The sequence below is a fragment of the Schistocerca piceifrons genome, chromosome 9 (genome assembly GCF_021461385.2).
Source record: "Schistocerca piceifrons isolate TAMUIC-IGC-003096 chromosome 9, iqSchPice1.1, whole genome shotgun sequence".
Taxonomy (NCBI): domain Eukaryota; kingdom Metazoa; phylum Arthropoda; class Insecta; order Orthoptera; family Acrididae; genus Schistocerca; species Schistocerca piceifrons.
The window spans coordinates 196,075,442-196,099,792 of record NC_060146.1 but is presented as its reverse complement, the minus strand read 5'-3'; the positions used below and the strand labels follow the sequence as shown (position 1 = coordinate 196,099,792).

General features: G+C 39.8%; 1 protein-coding gene across 1 annotated transcript; it reads right to left on the bottom strand.

Moving 5' to 3' along the window:
• Positions 1-1,052: 1,052 nt before the first annotated feature.
• On the bottom strand, positions 1,053-24,145 carry LOC124716849 (ATP synthase subunit b, mitochondrial-like). Its single transcript, XM_047243402.1, has 4 exons — positions 24,007-24,145; positions 21,745-21,908; positions 6,445-6,633; positions 1,053-1,361 (listed from the first exon to the last, which is right to left on the bottom strand). Exons 1-4 carry the CDS (start codon positions 24,143-24,145, stop codon positions 1,053-1,055), a joined length of 801 nt encoding a protein of 266 aa, XP_047099358.1.
• Positions 24,146-24,351: the final 206 nt, after the last annotated feature.

Below are 24,351 nucleotides of genomic sequence, written 5' to 3'. Positions count from 1 at the left end.
CAAACTGCGAGACACCTGCATATAGGGCACATTCAGTTTCCAATTCTGAGAGTTTGCCTAAGGTGATCACACAACTACAAGCACTCTTCATGGGAAATGGCAATCCCATCCAGCAGATCAACAGGGAATTACCAGTTAAAGGCAAAAACCAACAAGAGAATCAGGATAGCTCACCAGCAAAATCCTTAGCATTTTTTCTCCATTGGTTGGAAATGTATTGCACAAGATAGATAGGATCCTCTGAAAAATTCTTGTTAAACTGGTCTTGTGTGCACCATATAAAATTACAGACCTTCTGGGATGGATGAAGTATGACTTATTATGACTGAACACTCAAGTGTACAAAATACTTTGCGAATATTGTTGGCCTATATAGATCACATCCTATGCTCTGTGGAACAATGTTGTAAAGAAAATCAGTACTGTACTTGCCTTCTGCATCATTACTAGACTTGGCATGTCCATTGGGAAAATAGTGCAATACAACAAAAGAAGAATTCTGGCTGTTGCTAACTCACTTCTGGATTCCATTATTAAAGAGTAAGTGGAAATACAAAACACAGAAGACCATGTTAACCAGGACAGTGGCTATCAATTGGTCATAACACATGATTCCATTGTTTCTTCAATTTTACGTCAATGAAGACAAGAGAGCATGTCAATGGCTATAATGAGCAGTAACTTACCACACATATGAGTTTTGCATTTCTGTCATTGAGGCTGATGCCTGCTGGTAGTGTTGTCAGTTTTTCAACTATGATTGAGATACATGCATGAAACACATACAGAGCACTACTAAATAGTGTGACATGGGTAGCCAATGTCAGTTTTTGACAGTTCACCTTCAGGTGTCTGGCAGCTGCTCATGTGAGGTTGCAAATGGCAACCAAATGTTCTCTGAAAGATGACTGAGTATTCAGAGTGCCAGGAAAATTTTGAGATTTACAGTGACTGCCACCTCAATGGTTATATAGAGCTTGCAATATTCTACGAACACTCTTTGTATTATAATGAGATCAACAGCAAGGTGTTTCTGCAAGGTGGTGCCCCCTTCAGACCAGCATGGGCACGCCCCACATGTTGACAGTTGCAGCTGCGGCTGGCTCCTCATCTGTGCCCGGATTGGCAGCTTCTGGACCGTCGTCGTCATCAGGCGCTGGCGTGCCCTCGTGGCGGTCCTCGTGCTGTGGTATCAAGGATCGCAGCTGCGCAATGCAGTGGCTGAGTACACGCCGTGGCAGCTCTGGGTCCTTCTCCAGCTCCTTCGAGACTTGGTCCCTCACCCAGGATGCCATGTGCCGCAGGATGAAGTTGGTGTTAACACGGGATGCCTCCACCATGTAGTCCAGGCGGCGGACCACCTGCCAGAAATAGTGTACCCTCTGTCAACGCTTACAATGTTCCACACCTAAAAATACTCCATTAAATGTATTTCACATGAGGGTAATCCCAAAATTAAGTTCTCCAATTTTTTTAGAAATACAAAATGCCTTTTATTTTCTGTATTATAGGATGTTCCAAAGTAATGTATTAAAACTGAATCTCTCTTTAATTAAGGCATATAGAAATAATATTTTGCGAGTAATAATTCAGAAGGCAGTGAAACACTTAGAAAAACTTCCATGTGTTGCAGTACTGGAAATAAACATGGCATTATCTTCACAACCCAATAGAAGCAGCACACTTCATGATCATGCAATTAACATGTCAGATAACTTGTGGGGCTCAGGCAGATATCATGCCACAAAGACATTAAACAGAGCAAATACATTATCGTGTGGCATGTATAAAGGAACAGCCATAAATATTGTAAAAAACCTCATGTATACATCTAAGAATGAGTAAATATATATAACATCTTACTGACAAGAAGGGTGTATAGTGAGGGGGGTGGGGGGGTTGGGGGAGGGGTGTATAACGTAAAGAAACACAATTATTTTTTACAAAAGTACAATCGCCATATCAAAAATGGAGAAAGAAAGAACAATAGTTTTACATCTGAAAATAATCCAAAAAAAATTCATGATCATGCTGGATGTAAAATATGGGGCATGTCCAGGCGATGTGGCACGGTGTTGCGATGTGGCATGGTGTTGCCAAGCAGTGCAAATATATTCCTGAGTGTCACATATAAAAGTATAATCTTAATATTATTAATGATAAAATATAGCTTCTTTACATCCAAATACAAGCAATGCACTTCACGATCATTCAGTGAACATGTCAGATAAAATGTGGGGCTCAGGCAGATGACATTATCATTTGGAGAACAGCAGTGTGTGCTAAAGTGTTACTGGAAAATGGAGAATATGAATAGGGTTTGATGAGTTTGGAGAGTTGAATTTAGAACACCACTACCCTCACAGTTAACAATTACAAGAATCTGAAGCAAATTTAATGTCGATGTGACAATATATAATACAATGAAGGAACGTAGCAGAAGAAAGAAACATCCAACAGACAAGAAAGTGGTGTTGTGGTGATTCCACCATACACGGAACTCCTGAGAAAGTCTGTGAGACAATGTTCTCATGAGACTGCAATCAGAAAAGCTAGTTTTCACAGAATTTTTTTGGATTCCATACTCTGTACATAGATGACTTGATAGGCGAATTGAATTTTGTGAGAGTGTTTCATCAACATGCGTAATAAGAAGATGAATGTTTCCAAGATCTAATTATTTGGTTGGATGAAAAGACATTTAAACTTAACAGAACAATTAATTGCTTATAATTGGGCTAATGAAAATCCGTCTACCAGGAGTAACATTCTGATGTGATCTGGCATCCAAAGCATTGAACAAGCCATACTTCTTTGAAGGAACTGTCACAGGTATCTCTTACAAAGTTGCATTGTACACGATAACCCCAGATCTTAACGGCATTTTTGAGAATGAAGATTGTTACTGTCAACAGAAAGGGGGGGGGGGGGGGGGTGCCACCTACCTTTCATCTTGATGTCAGGGGATTACTCTATTGCACAACCCTTTGAGATGGGTATAGAGATTTGTGCGTCTGTGAAAAGATCTACAAACAACGCATACAGCTACTAACATCATCATACCTTAGCAAAAGATCTGGCACAAAACCCAAGAAAATTCTAGCCCTATGTAAAATTGCTAAGTGGGTCTAAGCCTTCCATCCACTCACTTGTTGACCAGTCTCGTGTAGCAGTTGAAGACAGCAAAACAAAAGCCAAAGTTTTAAATTTCATATTTAACAAATCGTTCACACAGCAGAATCATACAAACATACTGTTGTTTGACCATCAAACAGAATCCCAAATGGACTACATAGTAATAAGCATCCCTGGCATAAAGAAACAACTGAAAGAGTTGAAAACAAATCACCAGGTCCACACTGAACCTCAATAACAGTTTTTAAAAGAGTACTCTACAACATTAGCCCCTTACCTAACTTGCATTTATTGTGAATCTCTCGCCCAACACAAACCTCCAAGCTACTGGAAAAAGTGCAGGTGATCCCTGTATAAGAAGGGCAAAAGAACGGATCCACAAAATTACAGACAAATATGCCTAACATCGATTTGCTGGAGATTCCTTGAAAATATTTTCAGTTTGAGTGTAATAAATTTTCTTGAGACTGAGATTCTTATGTCCACAAATCAGCATGTTTTTAGAAAGCATCACTCATGCAATACTCAGCCTGCCCTTTTCTCACATGATACATGGTGAAAAATGGATGAAGGGCAACAGGTAGATTCCATAGTTCTAAGCTTCCAGGAAGCATTTGACACAGTGCCCCATTGCAGGCTGTTAAAGAAGGTACAAGCATATGGAACAGATTCCCAGATATGTGAGTAGCTCAAATACTTCTTAAGTTATAGAACACAGTATGTTTTCCGCACCGGCAGTTGTTCATTACAGACAAGGGTACCATCAGGAGTGCCCCAGAGACATGTGATAGGGCTACTATTACTCTCTACATGCATAAATGATTTGGAAGCTAGGGTGAGCAGCAATCTGCACTTGTTTGCTGATGATGCTGTGGTGTATGGTGAGGTGTCAAAGTTAAGTGACTGTAGGTAGGACCTAGCAAATACTCCATGTAGGAAGTTGGTACTGAAGGAGAATTGATTATATATTAGTTTTGTAGGTGATTATGCCAAAGAGACCTCATCTTGCATCAGGTTTTTGTTACAAAAACATGCAACAGTATGGCATGTGACACACAAGTACCGAAACCAGTAAAATACAATTCTGTAGGAGTTTTTCATAAAGGCTTCTATTTTAACTTCAGTATTCTGAACCTGGACAGTAGCTGAATGAAATCAGATGATGCTGGGGGAAATAGGTTATGAAATGAGACACTGGAAGTAAAAGATGGATTTTGCTACTGGGACAGCAAAATGACGTATACTGGCTGAGATCAAGAGGACATAAAATATAGACTGACAACAGGAAGAAATTTTGCTGCTGGAGACGAAAGCACAGCCTCGTGTCTCATACAACAGCAGCAAGAGCCCGTTACCCGAGCACAGTGGATCCGATAGCATTCATGTGATTGAAAATAGTACCAGAAAATCCATCCACCAACCACCCTTATAAGCCGGAGCACTGCCGGCCAGAAGGCAGTTAAACATGCTTCCCAAACTTGTAGGGATCTGCCAGTCCAGCCGCAACACTCATGTGCCTCATTTGCTGGTGGTCCCGAATTATCAGTAGTGGTAGCTCCGAACAGCAACTCAAGAGTGTCATGTAATGGTGTTCCGTCCTCCCTGGAGAGCTTGTTGGTAATGCTGTGCCAACCATTCTCTAGTAGATTGCACACCTGAACCTCGAATGCCTTGATAACATCCAACACAGGGTTATGGTCTATTACTCGAAAGACACTTTCTCAATTAACCATCTAATCTCAAAGGTACTAAATGATTATTACACACTGTATGGTATACCCTGACACTTGTATTCTTGTGGTTTTTCTGTCCTACGTCACATTATCCTTTCTCTTCACTTGCTTAAGGGTTACATGCTACATGACATGTAGAGATATGTGCCCTTGGGTGCTCTGATTGTAATGAGTGTCTTTCTAATATACTGCATATGTATCACAGTACCTTTCTTTAGGCTTACTTCATATCTTAAGACTTGGTATCTCACTCAGCTAGCCACATGCCTGCTTACCAGGGCACTTATCACTTTCGTGATAACATTGGATTTGCCTGTTTCATATATTTTCAATACTTACTGCTCAGTGGGAATTCATTATGGTATATTACATTAGATTCATAGTTTGGCTCACTAGTGATGTTTTATTGAGTAAATTGCATCTTATGAGTTTGTGATCAATAAATTGCACTGATGTATTTTTATATTCTCCTTTTATAAGTCATTAGTAGCATATGGAACATGATGATACAGACAGTTATGGGGTGACCTCCAGTAAGTGGTATATGTTCTACTACTATATGACAGCATGTAATCAAATGTTTTACGTTCAGTCTGTACTCGTCAGTATATGACTATATTGTTTTACTCCAGTTGTTTCATTCACAGGCATTGCATTAGAAATATACTGTCATTATCTATTCATAACATGAAATATTGACCTCCAATTAGTAGGTTCCTTTATTATGATTATTTGACGTATATACTTTGCTCACTAATTTAGTTAATACAGTGTGTCAATGCTCTCTTACTTTATTACTTAATTTATTTTTAACTTCATGTAACTTTCTGTACTGGTTGGTATTGTTATGTTATTACATATTATCACTGTATGTAAGACTTGCACCATCCTCCCCCCGCCCCCCCCCCCCCCCCCCCCTCTTTTGGTTATCTATTTCATAATGGTATCATTGTCGTCTGTACAAAGGGCTTGAAGAAGTAAATCGCCGAACTGGCAACCAAATAAAATAAGTTTGGAAATTAGATGGCTGAAAGGTGTTTGATTTGACAACCCATAGCGAACAGCCGAGTCCCACAACCATCTCTGAAAAGATGGACATTCAGAGGCTCTGTAATGATTTTGTTTCTGTTTCTTCTTTGGTGAACTTTCTCGAGCGAGTGACTTGTGAGGAAAACATTTTATTTTGTTGTTCTTCTGCTATAAAATCTGAATTGGGATACATATTTTGTTTCTTGTTTGAATTGTGTCTTGTTTCAGTTACTTTGTCAACATCAGCAATGTTCTTGTTTATTGGTTTTTCCCAGTAAAAACAGATTGAGGAATATTGTTCACATTTTGTCTCTGCTACTGCAGGCACAGCAGTAAACATGGCCAAATGCATGCAACAGGCTGAAGTAGTTACACAGCAATGAAGAGGCTTGCACTGGACAGACTCGTGCTAAGAGTTGCATCAAACCAGTCTTTGAAGGAAATACAACAACAACAACAACAAGTCTTTTTAGACATTCACTCCAATTTGCAACAAACGCAACAATAAAAACACTCAGGGTCAGCACACAATTTTTGAAAAACGCACCTCCCTATGAACTTCCATCTGGCGCTCTCTAAATGCGGCCTCTCTCTGAAGTGCGACCATCTGGTACTTTGCATCGGGCAGCATGGTCTGTGCTTGGGCAGATAGTTGCGCCTTCTTTTCCAATTCTACAGCTTGATTATAGAAACGAAACTGGTCTTCTCTGTACTTGTTCCACTGGCCTGTTTCCTCCTAGTAAGATAAAAAGAGATGTTAATGAAACTGACATCAACAAATGATAAAACATGACAAAATTACACGTTATATGAGGCATTTAAGGAACTAAGTGTACAATATTTTCATACTTTGTAGAAAAAATGCATTTAAAAAAAAGGGGATATTGTTGAAACACTTATTGGCTACTTTTCCACATAATTTGCCACTCTGTTCAATGTACACGGTGAGCCGTGGCACAAGCTTCTTTAGGTCCTCCTTGAAGAACTCTCTCACCAGCTCCTTCCTCCACTTCAGAACCTCTTTCTTCACCCGCTTGTTGGTTGAAAATTTAATTACACTCATTTGTGCCTTCAGAGAGGTGAAAAGATGATTATATGAAGGTGTCAAATCAGGGGAATATGAGGTGTGGTTCAAAACATCCCAACCAAATGAATTCAAGAGTGTCTCCATGGCTAAGAGTGCGAGAATGGGCATTGTTGTGCAGGATGCACACTCCTCTCATCAACATTCCCATCCTTAAGTTCTGAATGCTCCTTTCGAGTTTTTAGGATCTCACAATACCTTTATGCACTGATGGTCCCTCCATGAGGCAGGAATTCGACCAAAATAATGCCTTTTCAGTCCCAAAACACAGAGGCCTCGATTTTTTTGCCCAAAATTGTGGCTCTGAATTTTTTGGCAGATGGGAAATTGCTGGTGTGACGGCTGTCTTATTGTCTCAGACACATAATGAACCACCCATGTTTCACCTCCAGATACAATAGAGCTCAGAAAATCCTCATCTTCCAATGCAAGTTGCTCAAGAAACTTGCAGGCACTGCTGACCAAATTTTTCTTGTGCTGCTCTGTCAGCTGTTTCTTTATTTCTTCATCTTCATCTCGCGACGTCGGCATGTATACCTGCACTATTTTCCGGTATTGGTTTGCGGTCGATTCTGATGAGAACAACCCTATCACTGAACTCTTCACAGTAACACATTCTATGCCATACCTTCCTACGCGTAATGAACACTACTCCCGTTATACCATTTTCTGCTGGTAAGACAATTCCTACGCTTATTGTTGCCAGGTGCCAGGTGGCATAGTTTTGAGTATCCCTGTGAGCGTCTCACGTAAGAGAATTCTGGACAGTTAGGGAAACATTGCAGAAATTTCATCTACTGTCAATCGGGACTCTTCTTGAACAGTTTCCTCAATGTTTTGCACCAACTCACCATGTTTCCGCGATTTTTTGCACCAGCTCACCAGTCAAAACAGAAAGTCTTCCACACCTCTGTTCATCGTGAACATTTGTTCTGCCTCCGCCAGATCCCCTTACACCACTTAAAAACACTCTTTCTGTTCATAATACCTTCCACATAAATGATTTTAATTTGCAAAAAGAATTTGGTAGGTATTATTTCTTCTGCGAGTAGGAAGTGGACCACAGTGAGCGCCTTGCACTTGGGAGGATTTCTTACCAGTATCTTTCACTCAACTGCACACTACAATGTGAGTTTACGTATCACTGTGTTCCTTCAACAGCTGATCTAGTCAGGGGTCCCCTTCTACCACTCAGTGTTGCCAACCCTCAAAAAGCAAAAAACAGGCTGTTAGTCACAGTACGTTTACTTTCTGAACATGCCTCATCAAGAGAAATTTCTACTGATGGAAAACACATTGTAAAATACACTATGATTTGGAGCCACTGTTCAAAATTGTCTGCACAAATTACAATAATTATCGGTCAAATATGAATTATACTTTTAGTTGTGCCATAAAAGCTAAATATGACTTTTTTTCTAAAGATAGCTTCTGCAATAATGTGGTTGGTAACTGCACATGCATCGGACAATTACTGCAATTCATTGATGAAATATTGTTAGTGAGAGAACCGTGTTTAAGTTGACTGTACTGACGTTCGGCCCTTATGAAGAACACAGAATTATGCAATCCCAGTGGTGAGAAGTAACTGAATGATCTGAAGACAAATAAGTCTTCAAGCCTGGAAAGAACCTCAATTCGGTTTTACAAAGAGCATTGGCCCCTTATTTAGCTTGCATGTACCATAAATCTATCATCCAGCCAAAGTCACAAACGACTGAAAGAAGTGCAGGCGTCTCCCATAAATAAGAAGGGTAAGACAACAGCCCCGCAAAATTACAGAACAATATCCTTAACATTGCTTTGCAGCAGTATTCTTGAGCAAATTCTGAGTTCAAAATCAACAAATTTCCATGAGACAGAGAAGCTTCTGCCTACAAATCAGCACGGATTTAGGAAGCACCACTTGTGCAAAACTCAATTTTCTTTTTTCTCACACAATGCCACAATGACTATGGGTGAAGGGCAACCAACAGATTAGACACTACTTGATTTCTGGGAAGTGCCCGACACAGACCACACTGCAGACTGTTAATGTAGGTCTGAGCATATGGAACTGGATTTCAGATATGTGAGTTGCTTGAAGATTTTTTAACTACCAGAAGCCAGTAAATTTTTCTGGACAGTGAATGTTTATCAGAGGCAGGGATATTGTCAGGAGTGCCCCACAAAAGACAGAAGGACCAGTCTTGTTTTTGTAAACATAAACTATCTGATGGATAGGGTAAACAGGAATTTGCTAAGGTTTGCTGAGAAACTGTAGTGTACAGGAAAGCATCATCACTGAGTGACTTAGAAGGATGCAGGACGACATGGACTGAATTTCTACTTGATGTCAAGAACAGCAGCTTGTTCTAAATGTGGACAGATGTAGATTAACTCAGATGAGTATGAAAAACAACCTTATAAAGTTCAAATTCAGTATTAGTGACGTTCTGTTTGACACAATTGCATTGATTAAATATCTAGATGTAACACTCCAAAGTGTCATGAAATAGAATGACCAAGTAAAGTTGGTAATGGGGAAAGCAAATGGTCGGCTCTGGTTTGCTGAGGCGGTACTAGGAAAGTGTAGTTCATCTATAAAGGAGACTGCATACAGAAGACTTGTGTGACTCATTCTCAGGAATTAAGTTTGTAGGATAGCCACACATCACAATCAACATTTTTATTGACTGTTTTCGCTCAATGTAATAAAAGCACCATCAGAAAGTTCAATGTAGTTGGCTGATTAGATTGCTGATATCAGTGTTTTGGATCTCCACCAGGTTGAATTAAAGGAAGACATCAAAACAATTCAGAGGCATGCTGCTAGGTTTGTTCCCAGTAGGTTCAATCTACATGAATAGTACAGAAATACTGTACGCTCAAATGGGAATCCTTAAAGGGTAGGAGACATTCTCTCCCTGTAATGCTATTAAGAAAGTTTAGAGGACCAGCATTTTCCAAGACTGCAGGATGACTCTACTGCCACTAGCATACACTATGTGATCAAAAGTATCCGGATACCCCGAAAAACATACATTTTTCATATTAGGTGCATTGTGCTGCCACCTACTGCCAGGTACTCCATATCAGCAACCTCAGTAGTCATTAGACCTTCTGAGAGAGCAGAATGGGGCACTCCACAGAACTCATGGACTTCAAATGTGGTCAGGTGATTGGGTGTCACTTGTGTCATACATCTGTACGCGAGATTTCCACACTCCTAAACATCCCTAGGTCCACTGTTTCCGATGTGATAGTGAAGTGGAAATGTGAAGGGGCACGTACAGCACAAAAACGTACAGGCCGATCTCGTCTGTTGACTGACTGCTGACAGTTAAAGAGGGTCGTAATGTGTAATAGGTAGACATCTATCCAGACCATCACACAGGAATTCGAAACTGCATCAGTATCCACTCCAAGTACTATGACAGTTAGGCAGGAGGTGAGAAAACTTGGGTTTCATGGTCGAACGGCTGTTCGTAAGCCACACATCATGACGGTAGATGCCAAATGACACCTCGCTTGGTGTAAGGAGCGTAAACATTGGACGACTGAACAGTGGAAAAACGTTGTGTGGAGTGACGAATCATGGAACACAATGTGGCGATGTGATGGCAGGGTGTGGGTATGGCAAATGCCTGGTGTACGTCATCTGCCAGCATGTGTAGCACCAACAGTAAAATTTGAAGACGGTGGTGTTATGGTGTGATCATATTTTTCATGGAGGGGGACTTGCACCCTGTTGCTGAGCACACTGACAAACATGGCGTCCTTCATTTCAATGACTGCTTCACAGCCTGTACCATATGAATCCTTCCCACTAACCCCAGCTTTTCTGAACTGTGAAGATGAGAACTTCCCCTGCAATATATTCTATGTTCCCATAACACTCGTGGCCTCAACCTTTGTTGGTCACTGTCCTCTCCCACCCCTTCTCTGTTCCCATTCCACCACTCCACAGCCCTCATTCCTCCATCACACCCAGTCTTTTACTTCTCTTCTTTCCCCAGGAGATGACCTGGGGGATTTGCTGCTATAACCTTGGGAGTCCGGCTAAAAATGGAGGTGAGATATGAATATATGAACTCAACAAGAGAGTCCTCTTAGCCTCTCTCACCTCAATTCTCCACAATCCTACCTACACATGGTGTCCTTGTTAAGCTGAGCAACCCAGTGGAAGGTTGGGTAACAAACCCCAGTGGGAAACTGGGTCAGTGAGCCAATAGGATGTGGAGGACAGTCGATGGCAATGGGAAACCACCACTAGAATTACTTCTCTAGTTGCTCATGGGATGGACCTCTTTGTACAATATTCTGGAGGTGAAGCTTCCCCTCAATTGGATCTCGAGGAGGGGAATACAATGAGGACTCCAGAGATTAGGGAAAAGGAAGGAAGGAGAAGAAGAAGGAAGACTTATTGAGGATTTGGACTTGGAATGTTTTAACCCTTATCCAGGAAGGGAAATTAGAATGCCAAACGCCAAACGTGAAATGACAAGAAACAAATTGGATGTACTCAGAATGTGTGAGGTGAGATGGGGTGAATGTGGAGAACTAGAAAGTGCAGACTTCTGATTGTACTATTCAGGTGAAGATAAAAATGGAATGTATGGGTTTGGAATTTTGATAGGTAAAAGACTGAAGGACAAGGTTATCAAGGTTGAATATGTTAGTGGAAGAAAAATGATGATGACAGTGAAAGAGAGAAAGAAAGACTTAGTTGTCATCCAGGTCTATATGCCAACAAGTAATCATTCAGATGAAGAGGTACAAGAATGTTATGAGAAGATAGAAAACTTAGCAGAGAGAGAGAGAAAAGAAATGGGTGTATTGTTATAATAGGTGATTGAAATGCTTGCCTAAAGAGTGTCAAAAGTTATCCAGGGCCAGATATTTATTCAGATCATAGATTAGTAGTAGCTGCAGTTCTAGTTAAATTGAAAAGAACCTGGAAAGGACAGAAGAGAGAGCACATTAACTTTGAGAAACTGAAAGACAAAGGCAATTTTGAAAAATTAGAGAATACATATTGTGTAATCATGATGCAAGGACAGGAAATTGAATGCTCAGAAGGAAGATGGGATCATTTTAAAAATGGGATCAAAAAGAGAACTAAGGAAATGCTCAGAGTCAAGGAGAGGGAAAAAGTAAAGAAAGAGTGGGTAACACCAGATATGATAACCAAGATGGATGACTGCAGGAAATGGAAAACTGTAAACACAGAAGGAAAACGCAACTACAGGAGGTTAAATAATGAATTAAGAAGGGAGACAGAAAAAGCAAAGGAGAAATGGCTGACAGAAAAGTGTAACAAGATAGAGAAATTAGAGAAAGAAGGAAAATATGATTTAATGTACAAAGAAGCCATGGATTTGACATTCAGAGAAAAGAGAAACAACAATAGACTAAAGGTAGCAGAGGCAGCGGGTGGTAAAATGGTGAGTGAACCCCAAAGAAATAATGAGAAGATGGGAAGAATATATAGAATGGCTATACGCTGCAGACAGCTGACCAAGTGAAGAAGAGCTTGGGATAGAAGAAGAAGAAGAAGATAAAGTTGCAGATGATGACAAACGAAATGCAATACTAACAAATGAGATTGAGGCATCTATGAAGGAGATGAAAAATGGAAAGGCAATGGGAATTGATGAGATTCCTGCAAAACTGTTGAAGTCATTGGAGAAAGAAGGGAAAAGGGAATGGATTGAATTGTGTAATCAAATATACATGACAGAAAAATGGCAAAAGGACTTTACAGAAAGTATCTTAATACCTACAGAAAAGAAAAAGAACAGTAAAAGTGTGAGGAACATAGAACAGTGAGCCTGATATCGCATCCAGCCAAAGTCTTGCTGAGGACACTCAACAGAAGGCAATATAGAGAGCTGAAGTCCGTGATAGGAGATGAACAATTTGGTTTCAGGTGAGGAGTGGGAACTAGAGATGTCATTGGGCATAGGGGAGAGGTGCATGGAGAAGAAAAGGAAGGTGTATACTGTGTTCATTGATCCTGAGAAGGCTGTTGACTGTGTCAGATGGGACAAACGGATGGAAATCCTAAGGAAACATGGAGTTGACTGGAGGGATAGATAGCTAATTAGAAATTTATATTTGAACCAGAGAGCAAAAGTAAGAATAGGAGGTATGATGAGTGAAGAAACTGAACTGGGAAGAGGTGTAAGACAAGGTTGTAGTTTATCACCAACACTGTTCAATATCTATCTGCAGGAAACTATTAATGAAAGTTTTGATGGAAGGAGAGGAGTTTGTATAGCAGGGCAAAGATGTAGTGTATAAGATCTGCAGATGATGTGGTTGTGATGGCAGAGTGTGCAAGAGAGATGAAACAAATGTTAGATGATCTAAACACAAAATTAGAAGAATATGGAATGAAGATTAACAAAAAGAAAATGAAAAGCATGGTAATTGGAGGAAAGGGGAGAAAATGCCATATGAAAATAGAGGGAGTTGAAATAGAGCAAGTGAATAACTTCAATTACTTGGGAAGTGTAATAATGGATGAATGTATTGCTCAACAGAAATTAGGAAAAGAATTGCAATGGCAAAAGAAAGATTCAAAAGGAAACAGAAATTACTTTGTGGACCACTAAACAAAGATCTGAGGAAAAGACCCCTGTCCGCAGCTCGTGGTCGTGCGGTAGCATTCTCGCTTCCCACGCCCGGGTTCCCGGGTTCGATTCCCGGCGGGGTCAGGGATTTTCTCTGCCTCGTGATGACTGGGTGTCGTGTGCTGTCCTTAGGTTAGTTAGGTTTAAGTAGTTCTAAGTTCTAGGGGACTGATGACCATAGATGTTAAGTCCCATAGTGCTCAGAGCCATTTGAACCATTTTTGAAAAGGCCCCCCAAATGTTACATCTGGAGCATTGCACTGTATGGTGCGGAGACCTGGACGTTGAGGAAGGAAGATGAAAGATGACTGGAGGCACTAGAGATGTGGATATGGAGAAGAATGGAAAAAGTGAAATGGGTAAACCGAGTAAGGACTGAAGAAGTTTTACAAAGAATCGGAGAAAGTCATCAGAAAGAGAAAACAGAACTGGATTGGACATTGAGAAGGGACTGTTTACTGAAGGAAAGAAGAGAAGGAATGGTGGAGGGAAAAGGGGGAAGATGAAAAAGAAGATATCAAATGCTGGACAATATCAAAGGAGACAAATATTCAGAAGCAAAAAGACTGGCTATGGACAGACAAAAGTGGAAGAGGCTTAACCCATGGCAAGACCTGCTGTAAGGCAGAATACCATACTACTACTCCTCATTTCCACTATTCGCCCCCCCCCCCCCCCCGCTCTCTCCCCACTGGCCACCGTCTAACCTCCCAACTGCACATAGCTGCCCTCCCTCTTTTCACCTCGTCCCCAATAGCACGTCACTATCCACCACCCTTACCCTACCATCCCTCCCCCTCCCTGCCCCAACCTCCACCCAGTCGCCACTCCCTTCATACACTGGTGCTGCTACTCGCAGTGTGGCCAAGTTGCCTAAGAATGCAGTCCTGTGTGAGTTGTGTTTGTGTGAGTGTGTACGTGTGTGTTTGTTATCAATTTTAACGAAGGCCTTATTGCATGAAAGCTATATTTGTGACAGTCTTTTTGTTGCGCCTATCTGTGACTCAGCATCTCTGCTATATGGTGAGTAGCAACTTTCCTTTTCACAACATTGTTACATTCCATCCTGGATTTTCCATTGTTTGATTTTTTCCATATTGCTGTTAGTCCATCCAGGATTTTCCACTATTTAATATTATGAAGAAATTAACAGAAATGTCTGTACTGATACTTGTTGCCATGGCAACCAACTTACAAATGTGCAAACATATTGTAATGAACATATTCTTATAAATGCCTCAATACAATAATGCAGTGAGCACCTTAAATCAAGTGCTTAGCGTGCATAAGACATACCAACACTGAGTCTTAGATGGATACTCGTATACCACAATGGTAAGAGAGTGAAAAGAAAAAAAAAGTTTGTGTACCTTTTGTCTTGATGCAGAAGTTCACCAGCTTAGTTTGTCAAAACATCACTGAAATTAACAGAAAATACCAGCAGACCTGGCTTTCATCATGTTGGCTACAGCAACTTGTTGATGTCTTTGAACTGTTTTTTCATCTTTCTGTATGTCAATAACAAACATGTGCAGAGTGATTTAGTCAAGTTAATCCATGAATAATTACTTGCAACAAGTTAATGGTCTCAAAGAATAAATGAATTTCTACTCCAAGTAAAAATGAAAATAGTTTTTAATTACAATTAAGGTAACTATAATAGTAGTTGTAGTAGTAGCTTTATTCATCTATAGATCTCTTTTTACAAGGATATAGGGCATGTCAAAGTATTTACAAGTTTAGACCAATTTAAAATAAGCTAATTCGTATAGACATACATTTACAGACTTCCAGTTAGAGACACTCATTAGATTTACTCCTGGTATGCAACACTTCTTTTACAAATAACTTATTAGAGAATGCAATGCCACACTGTTCATTCATATCTCACTATCAGTCGCTGCACACACTATACACACATTGTTTCATAACACTTCTCTCAATACACACACAAAGACACCTGCACTGGTGATCTCTGGGCCATTTTCTGTACTGCAACTTCCCATTTGTTATCCTGAAAAACTGAGTGAGATGGTGAGCTCAGAAAGAGGAAAGGTATTAGTATTGTGCTATGCATAGCTTGGGGGTAAGTTTTTCCAGAAAAGGAAAAAAGCATAGTGTGAAGGTATTATGTGGAATATTGGATGTTTTATAATCATTATTATTATTAATTTGTATAACTTTTTTTAACCAAATCCCTGCTCTGTTTTATCTAAGTAATCCTTCAACATATGAAATGTATTGCATAACAGGTACTTTTTAGCTGTCATTTTAAGTAAGTGTATTTTTGCAATTTCTTTAATCGCTTTTGGTAATTTATTGTAAAGTTTTATTCCTTGGTATAAAATGCTGTTTTGAGTTTTATGTTTATTTTTTCTTGCTAAATGTAAGTTGAGTCTAGCTCTTGTTCCATGGTCATGGACAGAGCTGTTTGTACAGTAATAACCAATGTTATTTTTGATGTGTACAACTGACTGGTAAATGTGTTCACACAGAGCAGTTAAAAACCCCAGTGTTTTCAACAGATCTTTACAATGAGCTCGACTATTATTTTTGGTTATTATTCTTATGGTTCTTTTCTGGAGTTTGAAAATTGTATTCATATTTTGTGAGTTTGTTCCTCAAAAAAGAATGCTGTAGCTAACAACTGAGTGTACATATGAATAGTATGTAACTAAAAGACACTGCTTGTTACACACTGATGATAGGATTCTAAGGGCATAATACGCTGATGACATTCTGTTTGCAAGTACCTTTGGGTATTCACACCACTTCAACTGAGAATTCAGTATTCATTCTTAGAAATTTTACATTTGTTACACAGTCTATAGAGGTGCCATCAACATTTAATTTAACATTGTCATTTTCCCTCTTCAAATTGAAATCCATGGCATTAGTTTTCTCTGCGTTCTACGTCAATTTATTGCTTATTGAAAAATCATAAACTTCCTTGAGAGTTTCATTTGCTTTCTCTGCAAGGAGTTCTCTTGTTTTCTCAGTGACTATAATATTGCTGTCATCAGCGACGAGAATTTATCACCATGAGTAACACTACTGGGAAAGTCATTAATGTATATCAGGAATAGTATTGGTCCTAATATGCTACCTTGCATAACCCCTATAATGAAACTCCTCATTTACATGTTCTTCTCCCCTATTCATTACAATGAAAATTAGTTTCTAATAAACACTAGAGATTTTTTTCTCTTGCAAAGTTCATTGTATACAATTTTATAAGGATTAAGTTCAGTCAATAAATACAATAAAGAGATCTCTTAACAGGTACAGCATACAAACAAGAGAGAGCTAGTTACAACATGTCTGATATCAAATAGAATATCACAAATGTTATGAAAAGGACACATTGCTACTCACCATAAAGATGGCACACTGAGCTGCAGACAGTTACAGAGAAAGGACTGTTACACACTGAGCTTTTGGCCACAGCTTTCTTGAGAAAGGAAACAAACACACACACACAGACACATTCACAAAAGCCAGCAAACCTCATGCACACACAACCACTACCTCCGCCTGCCCTGTTTAGAATCAGATGCCATATGGAGCAGGCGGAGACAGCAGTCATGTGCGCATGAGGCGTGCTTGCTTGTGTGAATATGTTTGTGTTTCCTTTCTGACTCAGGCTTCAGCCAAAAGCTAAATGTGTAACAGTCTTTTCATTGTGCCTGTCTGCAACTCAATGTGTCAACTTTATAGTGAGTAACAATCTTATATTAAATAAAATTACACAGTCTGTGCAAAGGTTAATTAGGTGTCAATCACAGATAGTGGTCAAGCTTTTGGTGATTCAATTCTTTCTAAACATTGTGGCTTTTGGCTGTCTACGTTACCCACCAGTAATCTGTAGTTAGAAAAATGGACTGGTTGCTTCTTGGCAGTGGTGCAAGGATGGGCCATCATCTGTTTGCATATGCTCTCATTACATGGAAAGGAGAAAAATATGACTGCATCAATATATGCTCTTACAGCTCCACTCCCACATTTAAAGTTCTTATTATACTACCAAAAGTAAATCTTTGATGTGCATGTTTTTTGACAGTCAAGCAGCACCCATATAAGATTGATAATAAAATGCAGAAGAAAACGGATATACAAGAAAAAATGAAAGGAAGCATCTGACATCAATTGTGTAGATTGTAACCTTAGCAAAACAGTCATCAAACCGAAAACTGTTTTAAACCCCACAATGCTTTATTAGATATGGTCCAGTTGGAGGTGGTATGTCATTGCCTTCCTCTTGTCTTTGAACTGACTTACCAGCCAGTTATAGGAGTTTACACAGTTTAACGTGGATTCCGAATCATGGTACAACTCAACATTTTTCACACTGTAACCTTGCAGCATGGATAAATAAGGGACAGATAGATGCCACCTATAGAAAAATTAAAAAGGTCTTTTGAGAAAACAGAAGTGCGTGCACAAATATTAACAGGTCAGATGATGAGCCTGTACTAAGCAAAGAAGGGAATGCTGGGAGATGTAAGGAATGTCTAAATGGTCTATAAAGGGAAACAACCTTGAAGACAAAATCATAGAAAGAGCAGAAGTAGATAAAGATAAGATGAGAGATAGAATACTGCAAAAAGAATTGGACAGGGTACTGAAAGACCTAAGCCAAAACAAGGCTCCTGCAATAGACAACATCCTCTCAGAATTATGGAGACCCTCGGGAGAGCCACCACCAACAAAATTATTCCACCTCGTGAAACAGGCAACATACCCACAGAATTCTAGATGAATGTAATAATTCCAATTCCAAAGAAGACAGATTTTGACAGGTATGAATATAACTGAACTATCAGTTTAATATTCCACTTCCGTAGCTGCATATTCAGTGTGGATGGCTGTCATGCGGAGGACCCAGGTTTGATTCCCAATACTGCCAAGGATCTTTCCTCGGTGGGAGGACTGCTACAGGGTGAACTCAGCCTCGTGATGCCAATTGAGGAGCTACTTGACTAAATAGTATCAGCTCCATGGTCTGGAAAGTATGCCAAACAGCCAGGAGAGAAGTGCGCTGACCACATTCCCCTCCATACCACATGTGGATGGTGCCACAAAAAAGAGGATGACATGGTGCCTGATAGCTCTTGAGCCTTCACAGTCTGGCGAGGAGCTCAAATGAAACACAGTGTCAGCAACAGAAACACACAAAACTAAATGAATACTTTGATAGCTTCCAGAAGAAATTCTTTGATGAGCTAGAGTACACATGTGAGCTTCATGTTAGGCTGTGAAGGTCCAAGGGATGTCTACAGGCCACTAAAAATTGTAGAGAGATATCAAGTCTTGAGTACAGTAAGCAGATTCAAGTGGTAGGGGTTACCCTCGAAACAGCTCTCCACAAATATGCAATAATTTTCTTTATGGCTACTTTGCTGATGACATGCTGTCAAAAAAAAAATGACGAAAACGAGCAGTTAAACTGATGGATAATAATACAGTACAGTTAGCAATGTAATTTTAAGTTGACTGTTTAAACAAAATGAAGCAAATTCCAAATATTGTATTTCTTAGGCCTACAGCAGTTAAATTATTACAGATGTGATATTGTACTTTACAGAAATAAAAATTTGACCCACAGAAGATGACACACTGGTGTCGAAACATGTCTGGGTAAATATAAAAATAACTAATTGTGTTTGCATAAAGCTGATTTCCAAAACAACCCAGTTTTTAAATCGCAAACACAGAAGAATGAAAAGAGGAGCTAAAATCTTAGTAAAATGAGTGATCCCTAACTGTTGCAGTGGGCTAGGCATGACACCTTCAAGCAACTATTTCACCCAATAATGTAACGCAATTCTGAAAACCCCCCTACGGTAATGTGTCAGTGTTGTCACAGCTCTGTAGGCAGCTACTGGTTTCATCTGCAGCTGTGAATGCTTCACAGCTGAAAGCTGGCAACAGTGCTGTGAGCTGTCACAGATTTTCTTACATTATCTTGACTATAGGTTGAATATATCTAAAAACAAAGATGATGTAACTTACCAAATGAAAGCGTTGGCATGTTGATAGACACACAAACAAACACAAACACACACACAAAATTTCCTGATGAAGCAACCGTTGGTTGCGAAAGCCTGAATTTTGTGTGTGTGTGTGTTTGTGTTTGTTGTGTGTCTATCAACATACCTACGCTTTCGTTTGGTAAGTTACATCATCTTTGTTTTTAGATATATTTTTCCCACGTGGAATGTTTCCCTCTATTATATCCATATGACTATAGGTTGAGGTAGTTATGCAGAGAGGAAGCTGCTTGTTCAGAAAAGACTACTGCAAAGAGCTCCATCAAATCTGTCTTTGGACTGAAGACCACAACAACTGAAATTGAAAGTGTAATATACTGAGTGTATTCTTACCAAGACAGAACTCTACTTTTCTCAAGAAAAATAAATACATAAACAAATAACAGAAAACAATACATTTAATAGAAGCGGTTGTATTTGTTGATGCCTCTTCTGTGACCTTTCTCAATTAAGAGATTTGTAAAAGACTTGTATCAATCTCTCTAGAAAATTGCCCTAACTTCATGCTAAATTACATTTTTTATGATGGAAGTAACATATTACTGAGAACAACTCAGAGGTATTTTACTGAACATGTAATCAACTCCAGAGGATTTCATAATGTATAAAATGTATAATTTCCTTACCTTTAGAAGTTACCAGTGACCCCCCCCCCCTCCCACCCCCCAACCCCCCAAATCTCCATACAGATAGCACTAAGTATCTATGACTGGATGACTTGCCTGGCATAGTGGTAATTTTGTTTAAGGGGCAGGGCGTAGAGTTATGATTAAAAATCAGAGAACATATTAGATAACTGAATAGCATCACTTTCACATAAATTAAATGATTCAGGCAGCACATCCCAGTTGCTGGTGTACTGCAGCATCTAAAAGCATGAGCAGACTACCAAACTGCAACCTGCCAACAATGTAAGCCTCACTACAAAGGCTCCACAGCGGCTCATTTTTCGATGGAGTGGTCGCACCACTGCTCGGCGAGTATCAAACCCTGTACGGTAGTTCCTGTTTCTGAGAGCAGCCTTAACACATCAGACAGAAAAATGTGTGACTCAGTGTCTTGTTCTAGGTGTTTCAACTGGACATCACTTTGGAAAAATGCATCTCCCTAGCCAGTTATTCAATCAGGAAAACCTACAGTTTAACGTGAAACCCAAAACATGTTTCAATTAAGACAAATCTCCATATCACTGAGAGCTGAGTGCCAGGTTAAAAAGAAAGATAAAAAAACTCATGGTCCCACAATGTTCCCATTACCGTGCACACGTTTTACCACTACACCACCAAGCCTGACTATGATTCTACTCTTGAAATTGACACTTTGACACCTACAGTTTAACATGGAATACAAACCACATTCTGCTTCTGAAGAATGTCCACATCAATGAGGGCTAATGCTAGGTTAAAAGACAGTGAAACATCTGTGGTCTGCCAGGATTCGATCCCAAGACCTTTTGGTTTCCAGGCACATGCAGTACAGGAAGACCACCAGTCCTGACTCGTATTCTGTTCAAGGTCTGAGGAGGACAAGGAGGAGAAGATTAGCATTTAACATCCCGCTGACAATGAGGTCATTTGAGATGGAGCACAAGTTCAGATTAGGGAAGAATGGGGAAGGAAATCGGCCATGCCCTTTCAAAGGAAAGATCCCAACATTTGCCTGAAGCGATTTTCAAAACTCAAGGAAAATCTAAAACAGGACTGCCAGACACAGGTTTGAACTGCCGTCTTCTTGAATGTGAGTCCAGTGTGCTAACCACTGCGCTACCCATTCAGTGCTCAGGCTTTGCTGTTGTGTGGAATTGTGACAGTTTTATTGCTAGATGGCACTCCCATCATTTTCACAGCTGGGTGAACTTCATTTCATCACAATTCAGTCAATTCCACAAAATATTTATAAAATTATATACACGATCTTCCTCTAGTTAGTCAAAACCAGATCAAAATCCCTACAACAGCAGTTCCTGAGGTTACCAAAAACATACAGACAGATGTGAGCAGGGAACTTCACTTTCATAGAGAGAGAGAGAGAGAGAGAGAGAGAGAGAGAGAAGAGAAGAGAAGGAAAGGGACAGTAGGCAGCCAGCCCTCACTTACATCTACTTGTTCGTCCAGATAAACAGACAGACTGGGCCCAAGCTTCTTCACTGCCATCACACAAAGAATTGCCACTGAAATTCCATTGTAATAGTTGTGCTCAAGAACATATATTTCCTTGGAGAGAAGATACGATGACACAGTTGTTCCGAACACATATGGTCCTGCCACAAAGACATATTTATTAGCAACACAGCCAGGATTAAACTAAAGTCAGGTATTTTGTATGCTACAAAACACATTTTTACATACGTACACAGATATCTTATCATACGAAGCACAGGAAAAAGCGACACACAGGGGAGAACATCACATAATGGAAACTATACTCAACAGAATTATGATGCAGTCTAATCAAACATTTTAAACTATTTTCCACAGATTTTATATTATGTTGTGAGGAGAAGAATATTAAATTCTTCTCATTTGTGTCCCTTAGTAAGTCAGAATTGAAAGCAGCCAACTCATACACACAGATGGTTGTAACAAACTGTGAGGATAAAAAATGAAAGGATCACATAGGCTCAGGATGAGTCACATGTAAAGTAGGTGATAGACATCAGTTCGTTGGTAGTATACTGGGAAATTGCAGTCAGTCTAGTAAGAAGACTTCTTAAACATCACTTTTTATTTATTTATTTGATCTTACGTGATATTCACCAACTAAGCTAACCAGCTACTGTGTTTAATTTGTTTAAACATCAGGTACATTTTCATAGTTTACTGGTTACATATTCTGATATACTCTATCCATTAAAAAAACTGAAGTTATATATCAATGTGACACCCATACATAACTATTTGAGACAAATGTATCTAAATATTGATGTCTGTGACTTCACATATATTCCTGTAATGTGTGTAAATCCTTATATCATTTGTACGAAATAGGACAGTAACGGACGTCGGCAATGAAACCTGCAGCTGGTTCAACTTTCAATGTACGAGGGTTGGAACTTAAATAGTGGCAGCTATTTATTCACAACCGATACAAAAGAATTACATGTTTGCTTCTGTTACTGTCCTTCAAAGTAGTCACCAGCATTGTGTTGAACCTGTTGCCAGCAATGTGGAAGGCGTATTACACCGTAAGCAGCCTGTTCTGTTGATGGTGCGAATGGAGCAGTCTACAGCCTGTCGAATCTCTGGAACAGTTCTGAAGCGAATGCCACGAAGTAGTTCCTTCATCTTCAGAATCAAATCAAAGACTTAAGTCAGGGGAGTATGGTGGATGGTACAGTACTTCCCAGTCCCATTGACTAAACAAAGCAGCCACAGCTTGTGCTGTATGGGTGGGTTGCGCAGAAAGTGTAGCCACTTCTTTCAAAAAGCTGGTTGAAGGTGAAGTTCCAAAAACGAACAGTAATACTGTACACTGATGGTCTACTGTGGAGGAACGTAATGCATTAGGATAACACCATCATAGTCGTACACGAGAATCACCATAACTTTCACCACACTGGGGCTCTAACGCACTTTCGACTTTCGCGGCGACTCATAATGATGCCATTTGTTGGACTGGCGTTTCAGTTTTGGCTTGTACGATGTGAACCATGTCTCATCCAGTGTTATGATATGGCATAAGAAAGCCTCTCCATTGTGCTCGTAGCACTCCAAGTGCGTCTGAGCAGTGTCGTAACGCATCCATTTATGCATTCCCATCAAGCCATGCAGAACCCATCGTGATGCAATTTTTCGCATGCCCAGGCATTCCTTCACGACGCAAAGCATAGTCATAAGCGCTAATTCGGCTTCGTGGGCAAGATCACGAATTGTATGGCATCGATCACTGTCCAGTAATGCAGCATGCACGTCTTCTAAAGAGATGCTAGGATGACCTGCCCAATGCATGTCTGCCACAGTTTGCCGGCCTTTGTTGAAGGCTTTTACGCAATGTGCCACTGTTCTGTGCAGCAATGCCAATTCCCTGCACGCCTCTTGAAGACCATGATGACACTGTCATGCTGTACAACCTCTGGCACATTCAACCTTGATCCAACTCCACTGTTCCTGTTTTGAAAACATAGTGACACCACAGCAGTGTTGCCACTGTTTAAGTTCCAACCTACATAGTTACATTTTCTGTGTCCGATATTTGGTACTTGCCAATACTGTGTTATTTAAGTCGGCTTCTTCATCATTGTCATGGCTGCATGTTGTTGAATCGATAACTTTAAAGATGAGCTCTGGTGCCATTCACTCGCGCTGATTCAATTGAACCACAATTTCCTCAGCAGTTCCTATTGAAAACGCATATAAAACCTTCCTTAGTTCCTTTGAGTAATTGTTGCCTCACTGCTCCATTCTTCCTGTGTTTGTCGGTATATTTTCCATATAAAATCACTACAGAGAAGTCTAATTCCTTGGAATGTGCTATAGCTAAACTTTCTGTAGCATACATGTCAGCTATTTTATTTTCAATGATGGCTGTATGTCCTCTGATCCACAAGATGACATCTGTACATCTTGTATATAATCTGGGATGGTCGTTTCTATCCTATGTAAAGCGCTTTTAGAGCCTCTTAAACTTTCTGAAATTCTTTCCTTATTCCATAGGCAACTGCTCTGCGAATTATTAATTTTCAGCACTATAAATGTATGCTTCAT